General features: G+C 44.9%; 1 protein-coding gene across 4 annotated transcripts in view; it reads right to left on the minus strand.

Annotated features, from left to right (window-relative positions):
- Positions 1–549: 549 nt before the first annotated feature.
- Positions 550–27,479, minus strand: part of LOC120396659 (carboxymethylenebutenolidase homolog) — a 28,595-nt gene continuing 1,665 nt past the window's right edge. For 2 of the 4 annotated variants that reach the window (XM_039521684.1, XM_039521683.1), the window contains exons 2-6: positions 14,427–14,649; positions 12,322–12,429; positions 8,658–8,800; positions 8,016–8,107; positions 550–1,661 (exon numbers count right to left, since the gene is read on the minus strand). In XM_039521684.1, the coding sequence (XP_039377618.1) occupies positions 1,482–1,661; positions 8,016–8,107; positions 8,658–8,800; positions 12,322–12,429; positions 14,427–14,641 (738 nt within the window). In that variant the 5' untranslated portion in view covers positions 14,642–14,649 and the 3' untranslated portion in view covers positions 550–1,481. Of the gene's footprint in view, positions 1,662–8,015; positions 8,108–8,657; positions 8,801–12,321; positions 12,430–14,426; positions 14,650–22,266; positions 22,549–27,479 lie in introns of those variants that run through there. The other 2 variants (XM_039521681.1, XM_039521682.1) reach the window with 2 other exon arrangements.

Below are 27,479 nucleotides of genomic sequence, written 5' to 3' on the forward strand. Positions count from 1 at the left end.
AAAACATTCCTGTTTACCACAAGTCTGTGTACTTTCACTCCTAATGGTTCAGACAAAATATCACTAATCATCACTTTTCTCAAATAATTTTATTGTGTGCTAGGTTGGGGGTGTTCTTGTGCTGGCCTGTTGGAATGTGTTTACATATTCAGTGTGTTTTAGTAATGCTAGCAATATTGGTACCAAGTTCCTGTACCAGACACTGGCTTGAAGGCAATCCTCTGCTTTTGACAGGGCCTGACTATTGCTCATAGCATAACTTCTGCTGACTTTGGTTCAGGCCTCAGGCCTTGCACCAGGCCCATGCTTCAGACTCTTTCTTTCTACTACATTGTGCTATTCTCACTCGCCCCCTAGATGCTACTGTAATCGAAATAATAAATAAAAATACACAGTATGAGGCACTGATCCTGCAAGGGGGTCTGTTGCTCTTGAAATGACTGAGGTATGGTCCATGCAAATGGATCTCTTTGCAGCACTCAGTTTTAAAAAGGAAAAAACTGGAAAGCAGGAAGGGGAAAAAGGAAAGAAAAACTAGAACAAACAATACAGAATTAGTTTTCTTTATTATTTTGAAATGATACAACAATATTAACACAGAATTATTTGATGCTGTATGTTTATACTCAGAGGCTGCCATTAGGAAGAAATCCTTCAATTTTACTAAGTTTTTTTTTTCCACCATGATATCACATGCCAGAAATGGAAAACAGTGCATCAAATTACAATAAGGTAGATAAGATGATACAGTAAAAGTTTCTTGTTTAATAGCAACCATAGTATGCAATTTCCACAGTAAGAAGTCCCCATACTTGCACTACATTATCATTATCATTGAAAATTCCTAACCTGGGGTAAATGTAGGCCAAGTGGCAGCCAGGAGTCTCATGGAGAAAGGAAAGACCACGGGTCATCTGAGAAAGCAGTTCTTTGTTGTTGCCCTGTCCACCCCCCAAATTTGGGGGGAAATTTACTCCACTGATGACATTTAGGAAATCCAAATTGGTCATGAGAGTACAGGTCAAACAACTCTAATCTCTCAGGCTTGGATTCAGCAAAGAATTGGTGATTTAAGCACATGTTTAAAAAAATACTTTGCTGAATTGGGGCCACAATGCACAGTTAATTGTAACTAACCAAAAATGTTAAGAGGATAAACCTCAAGGAACTTGGAGAACTTTTCCCAGCACATTATAACAATATTAAGCTAAATTAAATCTGAGAATCATTTAAAAGAATTCAACTTGAAATCATGTTAATAATTACAAAAGAAAAGTACAATTCATTTTAGTGTCAAAAAGTCTCTGCAATGTTCTTTGTCAGATTTCTATTAATATGTGTTTTCCCTAAAATATAATTTATCAAATATTTATCCCTAAAATAATTACAGAAAATGCTTTCCCACTAAAAATATAATTTAATCAAATGATTGTCACAGTATACTAAGTGTTTTGTTTTGCAGGTCTGGCTGTATGCTTCTGTTAAATATATTTATTTAGCCAGCTGATCATGTCCTTTCTTGCTTCCTCAATGTAAGGTTTATCTTGAGGATTAATATCTTCTCTCCTGCGATGTACAAAACCATGAGTTTGCCCAGGGTAAGTTTTAACTCTGTAATCAACTTTGCAGTGTTGTTTCAGCTTCTGCTCCAGTAAGGTGACCTGTAACACAGAACATTCTTCTGTAAGTGATATTGATTTAACCTAGTGTATCTTGCCAGTTCTCATCTTGCCTAATATTTGACTCCTTGAAAGACATGATGTATCCCTCCCCTGATCCCTTCTCTACTAATCTCACAATCAGGTCAACCTCTTTATACAGGTTCTTTTAACTAGAGGAGAAGCTATCTTTGAAATAGGACTCTATAAAATTATACTGTGACACTGACAGATCAGCCAACCTGTGTATGTCCAATAACAATTTAGCAGGCAACATTACAATTGTAATCAAGACAATTTACTTATATGTGAACTTCAAAGAGATGTACTAGACCAACAATCATTAACCCATTCATTTGTAGGTATAGAAATCAAGGGTAGATACTAAGTGTATTTGTCTGTGTTTACCAATATTCTTTTAGAAGTTTAACAATGTAACCAAATTAGCTAATTCCCTTTCATGTCTTTATTGCCTGACATTATGTATGCAAATGGTTCAGTTAACCTTAAGGTCAAAGATGCAAGATACTACAGGAAACTAATAATATTATCTACATTGTCTTCAGCTTAATTATCTGTGTTATAATGAGTGACCGTCTGTTGTCTTATAGTGTAACTAAATTACCTGTGTATACATAGAAAATAGAAAATTAATTTAAAAGCAAATGTCAATAAACTATCTGCATTGCCTATTCTTCCTCAGGGGAAGGTCGTGCTGTGGCAATTTCTGTGAGGAGGCTTGTCAACGTGCTAGTGAGCTATAAAAGAGAAGCCTTGGGCCTGATCCTGTCATCTCAGGTCTGCTTAAACATTAAGCTGGGAAAGTCTAAGGCTAAGCCATAGGACCAAGATCTCCAGGTAATTACCTGGATTATCCTGGAATTCTCATGGAAAAACTCTAACAGACTCTACACCTGAACTGCCTATTAGACTATAACCCTCTGAATTGATTCCAGAGAGACTTTTACAATCTACCCGTTTATTCCATCACTGCTATGATCCTGACCTATGAACAGTGAAAATCACTTGTATGTAATATTATCCTTTAGCCAATCAATAACTTTCTTTCTTTTCTTTCTTTTTATATTATTAAACCTTTAGTTTTTAGTTGCTAAAAAAAACTGTCATCAACGTGATTATTGGGTAAGATCTGAGACTCATACTGCCCTCGGGCTGAGTGTCTGGTCCTTCACATATAGTGAATCAGGTTTTCAGTAACCTCTCACTATATTGGACTTGTTTGCCTAGATAGGAGCCAGGGGCTGGAATGCTTAAAGGCTTCTTGGTTTGTTATTAACCAGTGTGGTGCTACAGAAGCTCTTTTGTTACTGGCTTAGTGAATCTAAATATAGACTAAACCACCATTCGGGGGGATTGTCTGCCCTATTTCTTGCACTCTGTCCCAAGTGTGGCGTTCTCAGTGCGGCTCATGCAGGCATGCGGTCATATATACAAAACATACTGACAAGTCTAACAGCCTCTGAGGAGTTAATGCAAAGATCACATATTGTTATTTGTTACAGGTGGGATATGTACCAATGTTTAAAGTTAAAGCTGCAGAAGCATTTTCATTCATGAAAATTGCAGAACTACTAAGTGTGGTATGTAACTGTAATGAGGTGGAGTGGCCTTATTCCCACACCGAGGGCATTAATTCACTCTGTTGGACACAGCTAACCCCGCTCCTTCCCTCTTGCAGGAAGTGTGGGGGCGGGACAAAAAGTATAAGGGCAGGGCCTGGCAGTGCAGTGGGGGCTAGATGAGGGAAGGAACCAGATGTCCTTTCCAGGAAGCTGAAACACCCACAGAGCTCACAACCAGCTGAGGCAGGCAACGATGCTCGGAAGCCAGCCTGGGGAAAAGGCAAGGCATCCAGACCAGACACGCAGAGAGAGACATCCAGCGCGCAGACAGGGAACCAGGCCCCAGAGACCATGGAGCAACTCAAGCAAACACCAGTAGGAAACAGGCCAGGGAAAGGAGACACTGGGCCTGTTGTGTTGCCAGGAGGTGAAGCAGCAACCTCACATTTCCCCACCAACCCAGCAACAGGATCACCCATCACTTCAAGGACCCTGGGCTTGGACCCAGGGGAGCAAGGTGGGCCCAGGTCCCCTTACCCTGCTCCATACTCTGCGCTCGTCCAGCTGCTAACCCCTAGGCCAAGGGGCCTGAGCCATTGCCTGGTTATTGCTCAGCCCACACTCAAGGGGCCTGAACTGTTGACTGTTTACTCAGCCCATGCCCAGAAGGCCTCAGCCCTTGGGTATTTATCGCCTCAGCCAGGAGCCCAGAACCACAGACTTCTTACTGGCCCAGCACCCATCCAGGAGGCCAGAGCTAGCACATACCCAGAGCTTGGCCACAAACCAGGATGACTAACTGCCCCACTTGGCACAAGCACCAAGTTCCCACTGCCACCGAAGGGGGTGCCCCAGAGGAGACTTGAGAAACCTTACAGTAACCTATCACTTAAATCAGCTCCTGTACTAGATGACTGGATGATAACTAATATAACACCAATTTTTTAAAAAGGCTCATAGTCGATTCTGGCAATTACAGGCTGGTAAGCCTAACTTCAGTACCAAGCAAAGTGGTTGAAACTCTAGTAAAGAACAGAATTATCAGACACATAGATGAACACCATTTGCTGAGGAAAAGTCAACATGGCTTTTGTAAAGGGATATCATGCCTCACCAATCTATCAGAATTCTTTGACAAGGTCAACAAACATGTGGACAAGGGGGATCCAGTGAATACCATGTACTTGGACTTTCAGAAAGCCTTTGACAAAGTCCCTCATCTGGCTCTTAAGCCAAGTAAGCTGCCATGTGATAAGAGGGAAGGTCCTCTCATGGATCAGTAACTAGTTAAAAGAGACGAAACAAAGATTAGGAATAAATGGTCAGTTTTCAGAATTGAAAGATAAATACTGGTGTTCCCCAGGGATCTGTACTGGGACCAGTGCTGTTCTATATATTCATAAATGATCTGGAAAAAGGGGTAAACAGTGAGGTGGCAAAATTTGCAGATGATACAAAATTACTCAAGATAGCAGTCAGCTTTGGACTTAACTAAGAGTTACAAAGGGATCTCATAAAATTGGGTGACTGGGCCACAAAATGGCTGATGAAATTCAATGTTGATAAATCCAAAGTAGTGCACATTGTAAAACATAATCCCAACTATACATACAAAATGATGGGCTCTAAATTAGCTGTTACCACTCAAGAAAGAGATCTTGGAGTCATTTTGGATAGTTCCCCTGAACATTTTGGATGTTAGGAACCATTAGGAAAGGGATAGATAATATCATAATGCCACTATATAAATCAATGGTACGCTCACACGTTGAATACTGTGAGCGGTTCTGGTCATCCCATCTCAAAAAAGATGTATTAGAATTGGAAAAGGTACAGAGAAGGCGAACAAAAATGATTAAGGATATGGAAAACTTCAATATGAAGAAAGATTAAAAAGACTGGGACTTTTCAGCTTGGAAAAGAGACGCCTTAAGGAGGATATGATTGAGGCCTATAAAATCATGAATGGTGCGGAAAAAGTGAATAAGGATATGGTATTTACTCCTTCACATAACACGAGAACCAGGGGTCACCCAATGAAATTAATAGGCAGCAGGTTTAATACAACAAAAAGAAGGACTTCTTCACACAACGCACAGTCAACCTATGGAACTCGTTGGCAGGGAATGTTGTAAGGCCAAAATTATAACAGGCTTCAAAAAAAGAATTAGATAAGTTCATGGACGATACCATCAATGGCTATTAGCCAAGATGGTTAGGATGCAGCCCCATGCTCTAGGTGTCTCTAGCCTCTGACTTCCAGAAGCTCAGAATGGATGACTGGATGATTGCCTGTTCTATTCATTCCCTCTGAAGCATCTGGCATTGGCACCTATTGGAAGACAGGATACTGGGCTAGATGGACTATTGATCTGACCAAGTATGGCCACTGTTAGATCCTTATTCTAAAGGGTTTTCTACAGACGTTTATAATGATGGGCTGCAGTTTGGCACATCTGACAACTTGTGAGTGAACGATACTGAAAACTTTAGGCAAAAACATTGCAGCCAACTTTTAGTATGAAGCAAGTGCAACTGAGATCAGGGAGAAACATTTGAGACTTTTTTTTGAGTAGCTCAGCAGAAGGTGGTAGAAATGGGAAATTTGGCAGTGACTCAATTCCTAAAATCACCAATACGAATGTCAGTAGTTCTATGAAAACCAGTTTTAATTTTGAAGGCTTTTAGAAAATGTACTTTGTGCATGCACACTGGTTTGTATTATAGGATAAACTAAAACTATCAAATAACAGTATGAAGCTGGCGCATTTGCAATGACATTTGAAGACAAAACACTCTGTGCACGTGAGTAAACCAGTAGAATATTTTCAAGAAAAGCTTTCTGAGTTCCAGACTGGCCAGCTTAAAATTAAAAAAAACTTCAACTATTTCTACAAAAGCATTAAAAGCTTCATATGCTGTCTCCCTTCTTGTAGCAAAAGCAAAGAAGCCATACACAACTGCACATGATCTGATTCTGCCTGCCACTGTGGCACCTGTAGGAAACATGCTTGATAAAAAAGCAGACAATACTCTCAAGAAAGTACCCTTATCAAATGACACTGTGTCACAGAATAGAAGACATGGCTGAGGATACTGTCTCTCAACTTGTAGAGAAACTTAAAATGGCAAAAGCCTTTGCCCTTCAGTTTGATGAGTCCATGGATATTAGTGGAGAAACTCAGTTGATTTCTTACATTCGATACCCTGAAACCAGATATCAACAAGCACATACCATGCCACAAAAGTATAAAGGCAAACTCAAGTGGAGAGGACATTTTTAGATTAACTGACTTTTTCTTTGGGGGGGTGGGGGGGACGGACATGATTTGAGCTGGAATTTATGCAAATTCATCTGGGACCACTGCAATGACTGGGAGAGTGAACAGACATGTCACTGCCTCCCACAAGGACAAGGCTCACAAGTGAAAAACAGGCTCAGGTATCGCACTGAAATGTAAGTACGATATTTATATTTCAATCAATTTATTTTACAATGATATGGTAAAAATGAGAAAGTATGCACATTTTCAGTCATAGTGTGCTGTGACACTTCTGTACTTGTATGTCTGATTTTGTAAGCAAGTTGTTTTTAAGTGAGGTGGAACTTGGGGGTACACAAGACAAACCAGACTCCTGAAAGGGGTACAGTAGTCTGGAAAGGTTGAGAACCACTGCTGGAGTTGCACATGCCTGGGGAAGCAGAATGAGCAGAATTCCCTTTATAATGTATAGATGTGTATGGAAGCATGCAAGGTTCTGAAGGCGTCATGCCTCCTTCCACATGATATATGAAAATAATGTATGGAATGAGGCAATGGCTCATTGCCTTATTAAGCACTCAAATAGTGCTGGACAGGCTATAGCTGTCTAGAAAATAGTTGCACAAGAGATAATTTTCTTTTTCTTTTTTAAAAAGTCTTGCTATTTCCATACGAACACCCTTACATTCAAATAACCATACTTTGAAAGTGAAGCACTCAAAAGCTAGGAAATGCCAGATTTAAGGTTGCCCATGCAACAGTAACACTGCCCCCTTGTACATATGCATCATAATATAGTTTTTAATTAGATGATCACATACTATTTTTTCCACAAGGCCTCAGTCTCTTTCAGTACATGAGGCTGGGGAAGAATACTGCATCAGTCACTACCGAAGCTATGTGTAGTAAATGAGGCAGGGGTCCACAGAACACAAATGTCAAATACATCTACAAAAACCAATCATTGTCACCAAACAGCCTTCATCCCGCTGTCCCCATCTCAGTCCCTATTCAATACCTCCATCCCTAGGGAAAGCTTGGGAAAACAGCTGAGTCTTTCAGTGTCATGAGGGTTGCCTAAATCCATGCTTTTGTGAACCAAGGTGGGATGTGAGTTCCATAGCCAGCGAGTCTGCTCAGAGAATGCCCCATTCCCGATTACAGCAAGGTGACAGCCTTAGCAACTCCAAAGGATCAAAAATGCTATGACATCTCAAGAGAGGGGTGAGATTTTGGAAAAAGCTGTTACCTGTTTTACTAATACCAATTCGGAAGGGAAAAGGGCAAAACTTTTAAAATGCCATTTTCTGATTTGTTTTCTTAGTTCTTCACTCAGCTTAGACAATGAAACAAAGCTAGTCAATTTCCATTTTCTTCTCTCACTCTCTGGTTTTCATGCACTACCACCAGGTTGTTCTGTGTTTCAGCTTCCAAGACTGACGGGATGGGTTCAAGTCCAAAAAAGAAAATAATACTTATCAACAGAGGTTTCATTTAAAAAAGCAACTTACTTGGTCAAGAGGAATGACTTCATCTTTTTCACCAAAAATGAAAAATGTAGGCTTCAGTAAATTGTATCTGTCATCAGAGTCCCTGATTATTCCTGGGGGGGGGAAAAATAAAAAAAAGTGTTTAAAATGTAGTGATACAGCTTCCAAGATGAACTGTATATTCAAACACAAAGTTTCTCTTTGCTTCAGCAATATTCATTTCTGTTTCATTATTCAAATGTTTCTGCACCAAATACTAGGTGTACATCAGCTTTAAAATCACACAATTTAGAACACAGCTAAAAAACCCTTTGAGAGACTCAAGAGACTAAATCCCCTTTGAACTAACACCTCAAGCAAAAGACTGAATATCTGAATTAATAAGATTTGCAAGTTATCCTGTGGGCTCCTTTGGATCAATGGAGGAAGAAAATTCTATTGGAAATAGCCAAAGAATTATAATCTGGGACTGTTAGCAAGGCTAACTCAGCTGAACTCAGCTTTTGGGATAGAGCATAAGGAGAAATGTAGGTCCATACCTGAAAGGAAATGTCACAACTTCTTTCAACTCAAGATGAAAGAAAGCACTCTTGGCCACCTTAGTTGGAACTATTACACATATGTAAGTGAGCCTGATTGCATTCCCATGCATTCTGCACTTACCATAGACAGACACACCTGCCTTTAACTCAGGATATTTCATCATCAGGTGATGTACGACAATTCCACCCCAGCAAAATCCAACAACACCGATCTTCTTTGCACTGCATTGCTGCTTTAGATACTTCAAGACAACATCAGCTTCCCTACAACATATAAACAAAAGTGAACCAAGGAATCCATAGCAGAAACACTTCCTGAAAATCAGAAAAGAAAATACAAAAGTACATAAAATTGTCCCCACCTTCTCCTACTGTGTTTTTAATTTTTATATATATATATATTTTAAAGACAGATATCGTAGCCCGAGATTAGGGGCTGATAATCTAAAATGCGGGTTGACAACCATAACTCAGTTTCCAAAAAGAGATGAGTATTTAATATAATTAGTTCATCCAGAAAGGGACAAGTGAGAGGAAGACATGAATCACACACATTGGAAGGAAATACAAATGTGCGGAAACAGAATAATTTATTACACTACATACCTCAGAGGCAGAAGAATTAAAACTGATCTGTGACGATGGCTCAATTCTTATCTTGTATATAAGTATTTAAAAAAAAGTGGTAGAGCAGTCTCCGGGGAAGGCCCTTAACTAAACAATTATGTTGATAATAACTGTAATTTAGCTCTTACACAAAATGTCTGGTGTACTGCAGGAAGGGAAGTGTAACAAATCTGGAAAAGGTCTGCATATTGCTCTAACAGCTGGATTTCCAAAACATCAGGTAGTCCACCAACACCAGCTAGCCCAGAGGGAGACATGACCACTGCAGAGGTATTACAGGGAGCTGATATTGTGGGGGAGGGGGAAGATGTAACATATGAGACTACACCCTACCCAAACAACTCTTTACTTCAGACGCTGTCCCTACTCCCCTGCACCTGGGCATGTGAAATATGTATGAGACCAACACAAGACTCTACCACCAGCTCCTGAGCACTAAAACCTCCAGTGATGAGCCAGACACTTTGTCTGTCCAATTGGGACCAACATTTAGAATATGTAAGGTACAGGGAGGAAATGCCAGGCAGAGCCTAACACAGGGGTCGGCAACCTTTCAGCAGTGGTGTGCCGAGTCTTCATTTATTCACTCTGATTTAAGGTTTTGCGTGCCGGTAATACATTTTAATGTTTTTAGAAGGTCTCTTTCTATAAGTCTATAATATATAACTAAACTAGAGTTGTATGTAAAGTAAATAGGGTTTTTAAAATGTTTAAGAAGCTTCATTTAAAATTAAATTAAAATGCAGAGCACCCCTCTTCCCCCCCGACCACTGGCCAGGACCCAGGCAGCGTGAATGCCACTGAAAATCAGCTTGCATGCCGCCTTTGGCACACTTGCCATAGGTTGCCTACCCCTCACCTAACACCTCCTCCCCTGAGCCATTGTCTTGTGCAGAGGAGGTACGATGCTCTCCTGCAAGCAGGTAATGAGAGCAATGAGCCAGGAGTATGCCGGATGTGGATCAGTTGTGTCTTCCATAATCCCTGCACTGCTTAACAAAACCCTGACAACCCTCACCCCCCTCTCAAAATCCCAAGAGAGAGATGCTTTTCATTGTACCCAGAACGGTAACAAATCTGGGCTCTGAGGAAACAAGGGGGAAGTGAATTCTGAGGCCAAGGACCTTCATGGAAAGCACCCTGCCAACGGCTCCTTCTCATTTACACTCAGGAGACATCAACTCCAGCACCTTTGCTGATCACAGCTGTAGCAGTATGGCATGGGTGGGGAGGGGAGTAGGGGTGGAAGAAGAGTCTCGCAGGCAACCAAGGTCAAAACCATTTTAAGCTTGACATGTAGAAACTAACACCTTGAATTCCCTTGGAAGCTTATTAGAAGCTAGTGCAGTGCACTGGTCTAGTTGTGCTTCCAACATTCAACTTAATAACTGCAGCATTCTGCACCAGCTTCAGCTTCCAAACGGTCCCAAGGTGTAGCCCTAAATGGAGCATACGACAGCAATCTAATCCTGAGGTGACAAAGGCATGGATATTTGTGGCAATATCCCCTTCATCAGAGAAAAATTTCTTGCCAGATGCAAATGGAATAAAACACTGTTGGCTACTGCCAGTACCTGGGCACCCAGGAGCAGCTCAGAATCTAACAATGCAACAGTTTTATAAATAGTAGTCATGCTCTCTCCACGAGAGGTACTGGTACAAGTCCTGCCAATTCTTCTGGCTGCTTCCACTGGCCACCAACATTCTCTCATCTTGTCTGGATTGAGTTGCAGCCAGCTAGCTGTCATTCAAGACCCTTTCTAGTCATGGAGTAATTTGTTCTATTGTTCCAACCATGTGACTGAGATGCAGCTCTAAGCATCAGCAACACACTGAATAAATCAGACTCTATCTCTCCTCCCATAGCCCTCATGTACACACTGTACAAGAGAACTGACAATACAAACCCTGTGGTACCCTGTAGGAGAGAGCCTTTGGGGCCGAGGAACAATTCCCCAAAACTATCCTTTGGGATCTCTCAGAGGTACGCACAGAGTCATACAAGAGCAGCTCCATTCACCCTGCCTGGGCCCATAAACTAGCCAAGAAAATCTCATCATCAAAAGACTGTTAAAAAAATTGGCATAGACACTATCTTTGTCCATTGCTAGGAGGAGGTTATCAACTAATGCAACCAGTACAGTTTCTACCCTTTACCCAGATCCAGATTGACAGAAGCCAAGGCCAACTGAGGTATCAAGAAACTGCCACAGCAGCCCCACCACAACCTTCTCAATTACCTTTCCACAACAGTGGGAAGAGGGACACAGCTCTACAGCTCAGCAAAGTTGATATCAAGGGTAGTTTCTTGAGCAGTGGCCTCAAAGTAGCATCTTTCAGAGCTACTGAAGCTCTGTCCCTCACCCCACCTATCACAGGGACACCCTGAAAATCTTAACTGACAATGTACCAGTGCTTTCCTATTGGCCTTACTCCGCCAAGGAGGAAAAGGGTCCGACTCACAGGTTTTAGCATGGAGCACCTCAGCATCTCCATTACCTCAGTGAGCAATGCTAGCTGAAACCCAAGCAGAGAAGACTCAATGTCTGTCCCCTCAAGTTATTGTTCTTTCTTCCTTGAAAAAAACAATTGAATCCAAATCCAAGCAATTTTGTCTGCAAAATAATATGAAAATTCTTGACAGTAAAAAAAGATTGTATTCTAACTATACATACTAATTCTCTTAGACAGTGAAGATTCATCCAGATGTCAACCACTTGGGACAGTTATGCAGTGCACAGCTTTTCAGAAACTATGGTGAAACCAAGGAAACCTTTCCACACCACTCTGGCATATAATCTTAAAATACTGATATGTTTCAATTGGTCAGTCTCAGAAAGAGACTTCTGCCTTTAGCTGTCTCCTCTCTCACAAGTCATTTATAAGCCCTGGTGACCTGTGAGGAGGAAACAATGTTTTGCAGCTATTGCATCAACATCAAAAGACTACAATAAAGTCCTACCAATAAATGATAGAGTTCTCTCCTGGAAGAGCAACTTCAACCCCCCTAAAGCAGTCTGGCCCCTGCCACCACCAAAGGTGGACCGGTTTAAATGATCCATCAGGCTGGTAGGCAAGGTGCACCCCAATCTCAGATCAAAGAAAAGAATAGTTGATCCACGACAAGGGATGGAGTATCCATCCCTCTGACATCTTACTTGTCTATTTTTCTGGCATCTCGTGTTTTCAGCCATTCACCAAAGGTGGACCAGTCATCAGAAGGATTCCAAGGTTCTTTTCCCACAAAAAAGTCGGGGCAGATGGCTCTGTATGAAAAATCAATAAGTTCACTTATCAAATCCTGAGATGTTTAGTGGTCTTTTAAACCAAGGAATGTTTCCATTAATCTGTGAGATGGTAGTGATTTCACTCCCCTCAATGTTGTCCTTTGTTATATATAATTAATAATTATTCAAAAGTATGAATAATTATTTTAAAAATATATACAAATAAATGATTTTCTTAACAATATTCCTTTAATGATTAAATTGCATACGCTCATTGCCATGACAATGGGGATAGGGAGACTCCCTTTTTCCAATCCTTTGTCTATCTTGAGTATCTAGACTGAAAACTCTTTGGGGAAGATGATATTTCTTACTGTGTTTAATACAATGCCTAGCATAGGGGGACCCAGTCTGAGATGGGGTTTGAAGGTACTCCAGTAATACAAACAATAAAATAGTTATTAACTGACCTCCTAAGGAATGATTGAATGAAATAAATGGCCAAACTCAAGGGCTGAAATCCTGAGGGTCCACATTTCAGATTCTGTGGGCAATATCATGCCATCAGTGTCTACAAAGAAGTCCCCATTTAATTTAATTTAATGTGAATTTCTGTTTAAACAATGCTGACACAAGATGGCCCTGTATTCTTAAGCTTAATGTAAGATTTAAACATAAGCTATACGTAATGTCGCTTAAATCAGACTATTATTTGGAGACTGCACTACAAATACTGAACAGATTCCTCTCCACAGGAGCAAGCCTGTTGAGATAATACAGGTGTATTTTCCTTAACGAGGGCCCTGAAATTCAGACTCAAGGGCTCTCCGTCCCAGCAATGCTCTGGCAGGGATGAGCAGGAGGATGGAGAGCGCTTAAAATAAACACCTATGTTCCTGCCACTAGATGGTAATGTGCCAGTCCAATCCTACACGGAATGCCCACCCTGCTCACATCTCTGTGTACTCAGCCAGTTACCTTACAGGAGAGGGAGCCAAAAGCTGCCTGCCTGCCAGCTGTCCACTCTCTCCCCACCTTGCGAGTGAAGTGCAAACATCAGACTATCAGAAATTAATGGGCAGTGGAGAGATACTGAGCTACAGACCCAAGGTGGACAAGCTCTGGAGCATACACAGAATTCAAGCAGAGAATTCTTTTCCTGCTGATTATCTAGTGGTTGAATGTGTCAAACCCCAACCAGCCTTTAGGATAGGCACTAGTTCCAAAACCAGACATCAGTTTCTTGAGATTTAACAATTGTCCTTCACTGCCATTAATTTTAATTTCATTTTCCTCAGTGGGCTGAAGCCACTGAAGGGGGCCAGCACTCGAAGCCAGAACATTACAAAATTTAGGCAGAGGCCTGCTTTTCTGAAATAGAGTTCAAGTTTCAACTCCCCAGGTGTGGTTGTAATTACACAGTAACTCCCTGTTCACAGCACATGGATTTCCTAGAAATTGGTACCCCACTGTTGGATTTAACTCCTATGAACCTCAGAAGCTTGGGACAATCTGTTTCTAGCTGGGAGCAGGGGAAAGAAGGATTGTATGCAATGCACTAGGTGTGCATATATTCCATTACATCTTTATGGCAAAAATTAAAAGAAAAACCATCATGTAGTTCAAACTGAAAGATGTTTTGTTTTAAGAGAATTTGCAAAACCTTATATGAACATGCACTTCTTATTATCATTGTTTAATTAAATTTCAATTAAAACTGTTTAATTTTATTAAACACCCACATTGTTGGACATTCAAACACAACAGCCTTGACATTTCTCAGAACTCTGCTTGTGCAGCCACTATGTTCAGAAAATTGCTGCAGCCCATGCAGAGGAGATTCACTGTATACTGTGGTCTCTCAGGAAGAGTCCACTTTTTCTTCTTTTGTCTTCTTTGTTCTAAAATAAGTCATTCAGACTGAAAGTATAAGGTTGCTCCTTGTGTATGGAAGACACCATAGACCAGGTCATAATTTGGGCCTAGTGAATGTGAGAATGTCTCCAAGAAGAAAACAAGAAAAAATAATTGCTTACATGTATCCATTAGCTGCAAGCATATCAGCCATGTATCTGGTATTTGGGAGTTGCCATCCAAATATATCTTGAACCACAATCACAGCTTTTTCCGTGCTGGCAGATGGTTTGCAAACATACGCCTTGATGTGCTCAACTTGCACTTCGTGCCCAAGGCCCCCATACTCAAACCTGTCTCCAATGTCACATGGGCAAGGCCTCGCTTCATTGGCCATCTGGAAATCTGATGTGAAGTTGAAAGGACAAAGATTCATATATCTCAAAGTACTGAAACTGACCTCACTACAGGGCATCACTGCAACTGCCGTAGTACACAGTACCTTCTAGGTGTCTGATAACAGGGTGTGCCGTGTACCCCCAGCTCAGAGGCATATGGTATAGGCACTCCATGCACTAGGCTCTACAGTACAGTAACTCCTCACTTAGCATTGTAGATATGTTCCTGAAAAATGTGGCTTTAAGCGAAACGATGTTAAGCGAATCCAATTTCCCCATAAGAATGAATGTAAATGGGGGGTTAGGTTCCAGGGAAATGTTTTTCACCAGACAAAAGACACACACACACACACACACACACACGAAGTTTTAAACAAACAATTTAATACTGTAAACAGCAATGATGATTGTGAAGCTTGGTTGAGGTGGTGAAGTCAGAGGGTGGAAGAGGGTGGGATATTTCCCAGGAAATGCCTTGCTGCTAAATGATGAACTAGCTTTCAGCTGAGCCCTCAAAGGTTAACCCATTGTTATTAATGTAGCCACATACTCTACAAGGGATCATGAATGGAGGGAGGAGAGACAGCATGGCAGAAAGAGACAGACACACATCCTGTGTGTGAGAGAGAGAGATGTGCATTGCCCCTTTAAGTAGGATGACCCCACTCTAAGTACATTGCCTTGTTAAGTAGATCAGCAAGTTGAGACAGCAGCTGCTCCCACGAAGCTCCCTCCAGCCTGAGCCCTGTCATGTGATCATCGTCCCCCCCCTCCATGGAGATGGGGTAAATGGGGTGCAGGAGCAGAGGGGAAGGGGACATCCTGATGTTACCCCCCTCTCTTCTCCCCCCCACCCGCATAGCAAGCAGGAGGCTCCTGGGAGCAGCTCCAAGGCAGAGGGCAGGAGCAGCACATGGCAGTGGAGGGAGAGACGGCCGGCAATTGATAGCTTGCTGGGCTTCTGTCGCACAGGGAACTTAGAGGAGTGGAGAGCTAACAGGGAGGCTGCCGATCCACCCTGATTCCAAGCCCCCACCAGCTAGCTCCAACGGGCTGCTCTTCCTGCAAGCAGTGGACAAAGCAGGCAGCTGCCAAACGAAGTTATAAGGGAGCATTGCACAACTTTAAACAAGCATGGTCTCTAACTGATCAGCAACATAGCAATGAAAAAAATGTTAACCAAGATGACTTTAAGTGAGGTGTTACTGTACAGAGGCCACTCATCCAGTACTGAACTGGGCAGTCCTCTTTTTGAGAGGTCTATCCCCTGTCCAGTACTAGGACAAAACCGAATGTGGTTTTGTCCAGTATTGGACAGGGATGCCATTCCGCACCCTCTGGTTCTTACAAATGCCCATGTGGTATTCCAGAAATGTAAGAGTGGCCACCTTGCTCAACAGGCTGTAGCCCTAAGTGGGTCCTCATAAATGCTCATGGAGTCCAAGTGTAACAGAAGAGAACTATTAAATACCAAATACCATGAGCGCACTCACTTTAACAGCTACACAATTCAACCCACAGTTCCCAGCTCTGTGCCTGGGGCAATCCACTGTAAGTGTAACTGTTTCATTGAGATCCCTCCATACCATGCTCTGGCCACCCATATGTGTAGCCATCTCACATCTCCTGCCTATTGGCTGAGGCCCTGTATCATCCTGCTTTTGTGAGCCCCTTGTCCAGCTTTCAGTCCCAGCTCTCATTCTGTCTGGCACCCACCCTTTCCTCCACACAGACGTCAGCCAGGCTGCTGCTCCTGCTCACATGCCTGGTCCCTTCGAACCTCAGCGTGTTACTTCCTTTTCCTGTACCCAAGATATTACAGACAGGGGAGGCTCCAGGCACCAGCACAGGAAGTGTGTGCCTGGGGCGGCCTGCCAGTCGCCGTGAGGGCGGCAGTCAAGCCGCCTTCGGCAGCATGGCTGTGGGAGATCCGCCAGTCTGGCGGCTTTGGCAGCAATTTGGCGGATCACCCGCAGAAACGCCGCCGAATCCGCGTGACCAGCGGACCGCCCGCAGGAGTGCCACCAAAGGCCACCTGACAGCTGTGCTTGGGGCTGCAAAAAACATAGAGCCGCCCTTGATTACAGAGCCGTCTTCTGGCTAGATCCTTTCCCGCCAACTCAGCCAGGGTGAGCACTAGGTACCCAGTAATAAGCCAGCAGATCTGTTACACTTTTCATCTAACAAACTAAGTAGAAATTAGGCTTGTGAAAAAGGAGTCTGATGACATCAGCTGTGTCTGAAGGTCCCTGCAGCACCAGCTTCTGTGTTTCCCTCCAACTCTCTCTAGTTGGCTCCTCTCAGGAGGGTCTCTCTTTTTCCCAAGCCCACAAGGCTGGGAGGGAACAGTAGGGCCACAGGGGCCTTTGGAGAGCATGGGGGAATCTCCCCTCACAATTCTGCCTTGGGCAATTTCTCTCTGAAGCTAATGAGGCAAATATAAAGTGAACCGGGCTTTATATCAGGGAAATAAAGAATTCAAGCACAAAGATGTGAATAGCCAAACACCCCCCTATCAGGGCTGGATTAACACAGGGGCTTTAGGGGCTGCAGCCCAGGGCCCCAGGCTAAAGGGAGCCCCGGCACAGCAGGGCTCAGGCAGGCTGCCTGATTGCTGTGGCCCCACACCTGGAAGCGGACGGCTGCTGGCATGTCTCTGCAGCCCCTGGCGGAGGAGAAAGGTGGCTCTGCGTGCTACCCCCGCCCCCAGCATTGTCCCCACAGCTCCCATTGGCCGGGAATCCCAGGGACGCGCAGAGACATGCCAGCAGCCGGCCACTTTTGGGAGCAGCGTGGGGCCACGGCATGCAGGCAGCCTGCCTGAGCCCTGCTGCACCACCAGCCCGGAGCCCTGCTGCACCACCTGTACTTCACACCTCCTACACCCCAACCCACTGGCCCTGCCCCAGGTCAGAATCCCCTTCTGCACCAAACTCCCTCCCAGAAAGAAAATATGGTAACAGCTGTTCTAGGGTAAGAAGTAGGCTATTCTGAATTAACTCAACTATATTCTACATGTTTTAAGACTGAAATGTTACCACAGAATGGCTTTATGTTAATTAAAAGGCAAGTTTAGTATAGTGTTAATAGCCTCGATGCCACAATTGTGATCATTTTGTTTTAAATTAGGAAAAAGACTTGTATCCAGGGGCCCCACAAAATCTAATAGTTTCGGGCCCACAGGACAGTTATTCTGGCCCTGTCCCCTATACATTTGTTTTCCCACAAACAATGGAAGAAGCCACCCCTCTTTATTACTTAATAGCTACTGAAAATCGGTTCCACCATCATAGAGCATGGGGCCGAGAGGGCCTTTGGGAATCCTGGGGGAAACTGCCTCAAGCTCAGCAGCTGTGGAAATGAACCTGACCTGTGTTTCTGACTGGGTCAGTTGGAGAAGGTAGACCTCACCACTCAAATGGTGAGTGAACACCACCCCTTTAAAAATAAAACTAAACAGTAAACGGATTTTGGTGAAATCCAGTTTAGGCAGAGGGTGAACACCTCCTTTGTTCCACTCAACATGGAGTTGAGTTAGATAGAGTCCCAGACTCCCAACAATACTAGAATCTGGAATATCTCCTATCCCTGCTCCTTCACCTCATTCCCTCTTCACACCAGTTTTACCCACCATGCCTTCCTTCAGCCTACTTCCCCTGCGGCATTACTCCAAGCAACTAGTCCCCGCTCCCCCAGCCAATCTCTCATCACAAAACACTGGCCTACAAGGGGTACAGGCAGGAGCACACAACAAACATCAGAGGGAGCAGCTGCCACCATTTAGGAAGAAACTACAGTCCCCAAGACAATCTGAAGACAGACTCCAAGTTGCTAGATAGGAGGCACTTCAAGAGTTCTCTTGCCTATTTGGAATGCTGCTGCTGCTCTTTGAAGCACTGGAGGAACATGTTTACTGGCTGCTAGCATCCATTTAATGCAGTTTCTTAATTGATGTGTATTGGAGTTGCACAGGGTGTGTCTTCTGTTAACTACGTTTTTGTTTGATGAACTTAATTTTAATGTGAATTTGTACAATTTGGTTCATTAAAATTTAACTAACAAAAAATAAATTATTCCCATGAGATAAATCCAGCCCTCTGAAATTAATGCTGACTTATGGAGAGTGGATTCCATTAAGTAGCCTGGTATACCACTACTTCTATTTGTTTCTATGGTAGAAAAAAAATCGTATTTGACAATGAATACCATGCATATAATACCCCCAGGATACACTTCATACCTTGCTTTTTAGAACTGGCTGGTTTATTAAGTTCTAATAATATCCCAAAGGCAACATCATTGTGCAAGCTTTGGGAAGCGCTTGTCTAGCACAGGGGTTGGCAACCTGCAGCAGGCATGCCAAAGGCAGCACACAGGCTGATTTTTAGTGGCACGCTGCTGCCAACTGGGGTCCCAGCCGCCAGCCCCACTCAGCGCTATGCCGGCTGGATTACAGAACCCCAGACCAGCTGCAGGATAAACCGCTCAGCTCGCTGCCGGTCTGGGGTTCCGGCCACCGGCCCTTTGCCAGCTGGAGTCCCGGACACCGGCCCCACTCAGCCCGCTGCTGGCCTGGATGGACGGAACCCAGGCTGGCAGGAGGCTGAGCGGGGCTGGCGGCCGGGACCCTGGCTGGCAAGGGCCAGCAAACGGAACCCCAGACAGCGTCTCAGCCCGCTGCCGGTCTGGGGTTCCATCTGCCACCCACAGCGCCGGTCTGGCACACAAAACCTTTTTCTGGCATGCACAACCTTAAATTAATGAAGACTTGGCACACCACTTCTCAAAGGTTGCCAACCCTGGCCTAGCATGTTGGATCTTGCAAATAAAAACTTTTATGAGTGTGAAAAAATAGAGTAGGATCATGCTGTGTCTGTATTTGTTAGCCACAATCAAGTCATTGATGCTCACTAACCGTGGTGTTTCGAAGAGGGTCCTGCATTCTACATTTTGTCACAGAACTGCTGACTAGATTACAACAATGCACTGTGCTTTGGTGTAAACTTAAACACAATTCAGCGGTTTCATCTGTTGCAGAGAGCTGCCAGGATCCCTCTGGCCATATTATACCAATGCACTACTCTACCTATCTATTACAGCCAAAGGGTTAGTTGTTATATTTAAAGCCCTGAATTGCTTATACTAACTACCTCAGAAATCCTCCTCCTGGCCAGTATATGATCTGTGGGTCCACTTTGTGGACATTTCCTGGAGTGAACAAACACATGACATGTTCGTCACATTGCTTAATGCGCTACTAGTAGGCACTCAGATACTACAGTGATGAGGGTGGTCATAAGAACCTAAATAGAACAGAACAGACAGCTTTATTGTCCAAGACCAACAGCAAGGAATCATCATTTGAAGGTCTCCTACATTACAGAATACGCCTCACCAGATGCTCCATCAGAGCTCACATTTAGTGATTGTTAGAGCTCAAGGCATATTTATACTGTTACATGCAGACCTTTAATGAAATACTGGCACTTTTAACTTTAACTAAAGTCCGATTCACCACAATGTTGATGTGGACATGATTCAGGGCCTTGCTATACAGGAGGTCAGACTGGAGGGTCACATTGGCCCTTCTGGCCTTGTAATCGATGAATCAGTGAAACCTGTTTTTCATTGTTGCAACCAGGACAGTGACAACACATTAAACAAAACCTTATTCTTGCCTTTGGGCAAGTCCTGCTCCTGTCTGAATCAAAAATGGAGTATGGGGAAAGGAATGCAATTTGGGGAACATGTACATGGAGTTTGCACACTGCCTGCAAGTTCCCTGACTGTCCCCATGCACAAGGTTTTGGGGCTTAGAGGTGGGGCAGGAAGGAAAGGGACCAGTGGATCAATCACTATGCAGATCCATCAGCCAGCTTTCAGAGCTGGGACATGGGAGCAACTTCCCAAGGGCCACAGCAGCCATTACACAGGAGCTCTGTACAGGGGCGGCTCTAGACATTTCGCCGCCCCAAGCAGGGCGGCATGCCACGGGGGGCGCTCTGCCGGTCACCGAGACGGCGGCAGGCAGCTCCGGTGGACGTCCCGCAGGCGTGCCTGCGGAGGGTCCTCTGGTCCCGCGGCTTCGGTGGAGCATCCGCAGGCGTGCCTGCGGGAGGTCCACCGGAGCCGCCTGCCGCCCTCCCGGCGACCAGCAGAGCGCCCCCCGCGACAGGCCGCCCCAAGCACACGCTTGGCGTGCTGGGGCCTGGAGCCACCCCGGCTCTGTAGCTGCTTCACAATCTGGGAGAGGGGAAGGGGTGATAATTGCCTCCTCCCAAGTGCCCCTGGGAATCCCCTGCACTAAATCTGGCCAATCAAGCTCAGTGTGTGCAGGAGGATTTAGCCCTTACAGCACAAATAGGTTTCACTGATTCATCGACTACAAGGCCAGAAGGGCCAATGTGACCCTCCAGTCTGACCTCCTGTATAGTGCTGGCCATAGAACTTCCCCCAAAATAATTCCTAGAGCAGAGCTATTAGAAAAACAACCAACCTTCACTGAAAAACTGCCAGTGAGCTCTTCTGCAAAACTAGTTTATGTAACCTTACTGGTCAGTGCAAGTTATGTGTCCACCTCTTTACCTGATCCACAGAGGACAGGAGTTTGTTACAGCCTGCGATTACAAAACTTGGATCTTGAGTGCAAGCTGTAGAGACTCCTGCTTTTAGCTGTGGAGGTCCCCATGACAGCCGAGGTGGAGCTGTCACACTTACAGCCCTTCCCACCACTGTCATTCTGCTGTGGGGATACAGACTGTAGGAAAGATACTATATTTATATTTCCAAGATGTGTTTTAAAATGATAATGTAACAAAACTTGCCAACAAGAAGACAGTCTAAACTTGGGATTGGTAACAGTATGGGGCGGGGCTGGCTGTCTCCCTTCTTCTGTGGATTTTGTGCTTAGTTGAAAACCAACAGAAACATTTTGCCAGTGACACTCCCCCCCGCCCCACACACACTTTCTTAGGAAACCCATTTTACTGGCATTATTAAAAAGCCGAAAGAGATCAGGGGGCTGTTAAGAGACAGACACTGTTGTCCGGACCTAGAGCAAACTCTGTTGTCCTAGAGCCTGTCTGGATAGCGGGGCTGACGATCAGGCAAGGCGCTGAGTGTCCCCTGGCCCAGTCCATGAGCGGGCACTGACACGCCGGTCCCCTGCAGGCCAAACTCGGTTGGCTGGAGGGAGGAGGGCACGACTTGGTGCCAGGGGTGGCACAGTGACCTGTGCTACTCCCAAACTGCTTCCTTTTAGTGTGAACAAAACGCAACAACACCCTGTTGGGAGCTGATTGTGTTTCCTGCCTGCCCTTGTGATCACAGCTGGGCTCCTTTCATACCCGCGCGTTTCCCCCCGCAGCGCGGCGGCGGCAGGCGGGCGGGATCGGGCCCGTGTCCCGGCTCTCCTGGGCACCCAGCTCACTGTGACCGGGCTTGAACGTGGGGCTTCCCGCTGCGGCGCGGCGGGGGCGGGGGACGATCCCAGGAGCCGGGTTCAAGCCCTGGCTGGCCTGAAGCCCCCCTCCCCCCGTCCCGCACGGGGAGCGGCCGCTGCGTGGCTGCCCCCTACCCTGGCTCCGGCCCCGCGGGAGCCTCGCTGCTGCGCCCCGCCACCCACCTGGAGCGCAGGGCGCCGATCGCCCCCTCCACCGCCGAGCGCCGCCAGACTCCGGCCCGCGCAGCTAGCGGGGAGCGGCTCACGCACAGCAGCGGCCGGGCGGGAGGAGGAGACTTGCCTGGTTCCCTGGCGAGAGCGCTGCGCTTTCCGCGTGCTCCTGTCCGCCCCCTTCACTCCGCAGCCCGCGGCGTCTGGCAAGGTGCAGGCACCCGCCCGAGCACCTCGGCTCGGCCCCCACTGCCCGGCGCCTGCGCTTCCAGTGCTTATGACACAGGCACCAAACCACCGAGAAAAACAGGAGGGCGAGGCAGGGGCGGCTTTAGCCATTTCGCCGCCCCAAGCACGGCGGCACGCAGCGGGGGGCGCTCTGCCAGTCGCTGGAGCCACCTGCCGCCCTCCCGGCGACCGGCAGAGCGCCCCCCCCCCGATGCCGCCCCAAGCACACGCTTGGCGTGCTGGGGCCGCCCCTGGGGAGAGGGCAGGGGGCCCAAGCAGGGTGGGGCCAGCAGCGTCCCAGCATGGAACGATCTAGTAGGTAGGAATGGCCAGATTGGACCATTGGTCTGACCAGCTAGCCTGGTATCCCGGCTTGTGAGGTGACTGCTCAGCTGCTTCAAAGGGAATGACCGACCAGGCACTCAACCAGTGAGCCACCCCGGGCAGCCAGTCCCAGCGGCTGGCAGGCAGAGGTTGAGGGACACCCTTGTGCCCTTAACTGACTAGGGTGCAGCGCGTTACAGCGCTGCACGGCCATACAATCACTGCTAGGCTCTGTCTTTGGAGCAGATGCTCATTCCTAATGGGGGCGGGCCGTGTCATCCTCAACCTGCTGCCTCAGTGATTATGGCTACCCCCAAATGATTTCACTGGGAGATAGCTTGTGAATAGCCCGAACTCCTCCATTTTCAGCACCCAGGAGAAAGAGCATGGGTCTGACTCCCACTGGTGTAAAAAGAAGCAGTATTTACAGCCTAGAAAACAGAAGTGGGAGCAGCAGTGGGTGGGCAATAAATGAGGCAAGGCAGAGGGAAATGTGACTGAGCTACTGCTGGGACTGCATGGGGGGAGGATTTTTTAAAGTGCCTAGGGAATGTAGGCACACCAGGCCCAGTGAAAGTAAATGGGACAAGCCTCTTTCACCCCTTGTTTGAAAATTCCTGCCCTGGGGAACAAAGGGCTGTCAGTGGGAATGCTGCTGCATTAGGATGGAGCTGTACTTCATCTAAATCAAGGTTTCCCAAATATACCACACCGGTGCCTCTTTCCAGATAAAGAAAAGCTTCCTGACCCCTCTCTCCAATACCTTGTGCAGCAGAAATTTTCTACACTTAAGAACATAACATAAGAACATAAGAACGGCCGTACCGGGTCAGACCAAAGGTCCATCTAGCCCAGTATCTGTCTACCGACAGTGGCCAATGCCAGGTGCCCCAGAGGGAGTGAACCTAACAGGCAATGATCAAGTGATCTCTCTCCTGCCATCCATCTCCATCCTCTGATGAACAGAGGCTAGGGACACCATTCTTACCCATCCTGGCTAATAGCCATTTATGGACTTAGCCACCATGAATTTATCCAGTTCCCTTTTAAACATTGTTATAGTCCTAGCCTTCATAACGTCCTCAGGTAAGGAGTTCCACAAGTTGACTGTGCGCTGCGTGAAGAAGAACTTCCTTTTATTTGTTTTAAACCTGCTGCCTTTTAATTTCATTTGGTGACCCCTAGTTCTTGTATTATGGGAATAAGTAAATAACTTTTCCTTATCCACTTTCTCAACATCACTCATGATTTTATATACCTCTATCATATCCCCCCTTAGTCTTCTCTTTTCCAAGCTGAAGAGTCCTAGCCTCTTTAATCTTTCCTCAATGGGACCCTCTCCAAACCCCTAATCATTTTAGTTGCCCTTTTCTGAACCTTTTCTAGTGCTAGAATATCTTTTTTGAGGTGAGGAGACCACATCTGTACACAGTATTCGAGATGTGGGCGTACCATGGATTTATATAAGGGCAATAATATATTCTCAGTCTTATTCTCTAGCCCCTTTTTAATGATTCCTAACATCCTGTTTGCTTTTTTGACCACCTCTGCACACCGCGTGGACATCTTCAGAGAACTATCCACGATGACTCCAAGATCTTTTTGCTGACTCGTTGTAGCTAAATTAGCCCCCATCATATTGTATGTATAGTTGGGGTTATTTTTTCCAATGTGCATTACTTTACATTTATCCACATTAAATTTCATTTGCCATTTTGTTGCCCAGTCACTTAGTATTGTGAGATGTTTTTGAAGTTCTTCACAGTCTGCTTTGGTCTTAACTGTCTTGAGTAGTTTAGTATCATCTGCAAACTTTGCCACCTCACTGTTTACCCCTTTCTCCAGATCATTTATGAATAAATTGAATAGGATTGGTCCTAGGACTGACCCTTGGGGAACACCACTAGTTACCCCTCTCCATTCTGAGAATTTACCATTAATTCCTACCCTTTGTTCCCTGTCCTTTGACCAGTTCTCAATCCATGAAAGGACCTTACCTTTTATCCCATGACAGCTTAATTTACATAACAGCCTTTGGTGAGGGACCTTGTCAAAGGCTTTCTGGAAATCTAAGTACACTATGTCCACTGGATCCCCCTTGTCCACGTTTGTTGACCCCTTCAAAGAACTCTAATAGATTAGTAAGACACGATTTCCCTTTACAGAAACCATGTTGACTATTGCTCAACAGTTTATGTTTTTCCATGTGTCTGACAGTTTTATTCTTAACTATTATTTCGACTAATTTGCCCGGTACCGACGTTAGACTTACCGGTCTGTAATTGCCGGGATCACCTCTAGAGCCCTTTTTAAATATTGGCGTTACATTAGCTAACTTCCAGTCATTGGGTACCAAAGCGGATTTAAAGGACAGGTTACAAACTTTAGTTAATAGTTCTGCAACTTCACATTTGAGTTCTTTCAGAACTCTTGGGTGAATGCCATCTGGTGCCGGGTGACTTGTTAATGTTGAGTTTATCAATTAATTCCAAAACCTCCTCTAGTGACACTTCAATCTGTGACAGTTCCTCAGATTTGTCACCTACAAAAGCCAGCTCAGGTTTGGGAATCTCCCTAACATCCTCAGCCGTGAAGACTGAAGCAAAGAATCCATTTAGTTTCTCCGCAATGACTTCGTCTTTAAGCGCTCCTTTTGTATTTCGATCGTCAAGGGGCCCCACTGGTTGTTTAGCAGGCTTCCTGCTTCTGATGTACTTAAAAAACATTTTGTTATTACCTTTGGAGTTTTTGGCTAGCCATTCTTCAAACTCCTCTTTGGCTTTTCTTATTACACTCTTGCACTTAAGTTGGCAGTGTTTGTGCTCCTTTCTATTTGCCTCACTAGGATTTGACTTCCACTTTTTAAAGGAAGTCTTTTCATCTCTCACTGCTTGTTTTACATGGTTGTTAAGCCACTGTGGCTCTTTTTTAGTTCTTTTACTGTGTTTCTTAATTTGGGGTATACATTGAAGTTGGGCCTCTATTATGGTGGCTTTAAAAAGGGCCCATGCAACTTGCAGGGATTTCACTTTAGTCACTGTACCTTTTAACTTTTGTTTAACTAACCCCCTCATTTTTGTATAGTTCCCCCTTTTGAAATTAAATGCCACAGTGTTGGGCTGTTGAGGTGTTCTTCCCACCACAGGGATGTTGAATGCTATTGTATTATGGTCACTATTTCCAAGCGGTCCTGCTATAGTTACCTCTTGGACCAGCTCCTGCGCTCCACTCAGGATTAAATCTAGAGTTGCCTCTCCCCTTGTGGGTTCCCGTACCAGCTGCTCCATGAAGCAATCATTTAAAGTATCAAGAAATTTTATCTCTGCATTTCGTCCTGAAGTGAAATGTTCCCAGTCAATATGGGGATAATTGAAATCCCCCACTATTATTGGGTTCTTAATTTTGATAGCCTCTCTAATTTCTCTTAGCATTTCATCATCACTATTACTGTCCTGGTCAGGTGGTCGATAACAGATCCCTAATGTTATATTTTTATTAGAGAATGAAATTTCTATCCATAGAGATTCTATGGAACATGTGGATTCGCTTAAGATTTTTACTTCATTTGAATCTACATTTTCTTTCACATATAGTGCCACTCCTCCCCCTGCATGACCTGTTCTGTCCTTCCGATATATTTTGTACCCCGGAATGATTGTGTCCCATTGATTGCTCTCAGTCCACCAGGTTTCTGTGATGCCTATTATATCAATATCCTCCTTTATCACAAGGCACTCTAGTTATGTTCTTATGTTCCCCATTGAGGGAAGAGTTCAGCTGCTGATCACTCTAGAAATACTCCATTTCTACTCTGAAGTCAAAGAGTCAAGTTAGCATTTCATTTTGTAAGAGCTGCTTTGCTTCAGTATGAAGAGGGAGCTACTGACAGGGCCAGATTAACCTTTTGTGGGCCCAGCCTCAAATATATTTGTGGGCCCCCCTGGGACACTACAGCAGGAGTGCCGGAACCTCTTCTTCTCCCTGAGGTCCTGCCCCCACCCTATCGTCCCCCCACAACAGACCCTGCCACTCACTACTCTCCCTCCTCCCCCTTCCTAATCACTTGATCCTCTCCATCTTCCTCCCCACCCCAGAGGTTTAAGCAAAGTGAATGAAGCCATTGTATGCTTTGCCTTTATATATCTATATACTTCCTTTCTGACAAACAAGAAAACTTAATCACATGGACCAACTTCCAAGAAATGCAGGCATAAATATGCATGAAACTTGTCCCCATAAGTGAGCCTAGTTTGGTCCTTCATAACCCCATACAATTTTTGACCATTCAGTGCATAACACTTTCTAAAGCCAGACCTTAATTACATTTATTACTAAATAATATCTTAATCTGATCAAAGAGTAGTGTTTAATTTCTTTGGCATCCTAAAATCAAAGACTTCTGGACATGGTAACAAACTCTACATAATTATAAAACAAAACTATATATTGTGTAACCCTTCTGCCCCTCTGAGTTGGCAGCAACAAGGGCCGGGTTCAGTATCCAGGAGTTCCATTTCAATAATGCAGTGCAAAACCGGCTCGAGCCCCCACCCAGTGACCTGGGACAATTACATACCATCCCCCCAGGCACCTCTAGGAGGCAATACTTCCCCTCTCACAAGCACAGAGTCTGAGTGTAGCAAAATCCTTTTAATAAAGGAGGGAAACAATGT

The sequence above is a fragment of the Mauremys reevesii genome, linkage group 2 (assembly GCF_016161935.1).
Source record: "Mauremys reevesii isolate NIE-2019 linkage group 2, ASM1616193v1, whole genome shotgun sequence".
Taxonomy (NCBI): domain Eukaryota; kingdom Metazoa; phylum Chordata; order Testudines; family Geoemydidae; genus Mauremys; species Mauremys reevesii.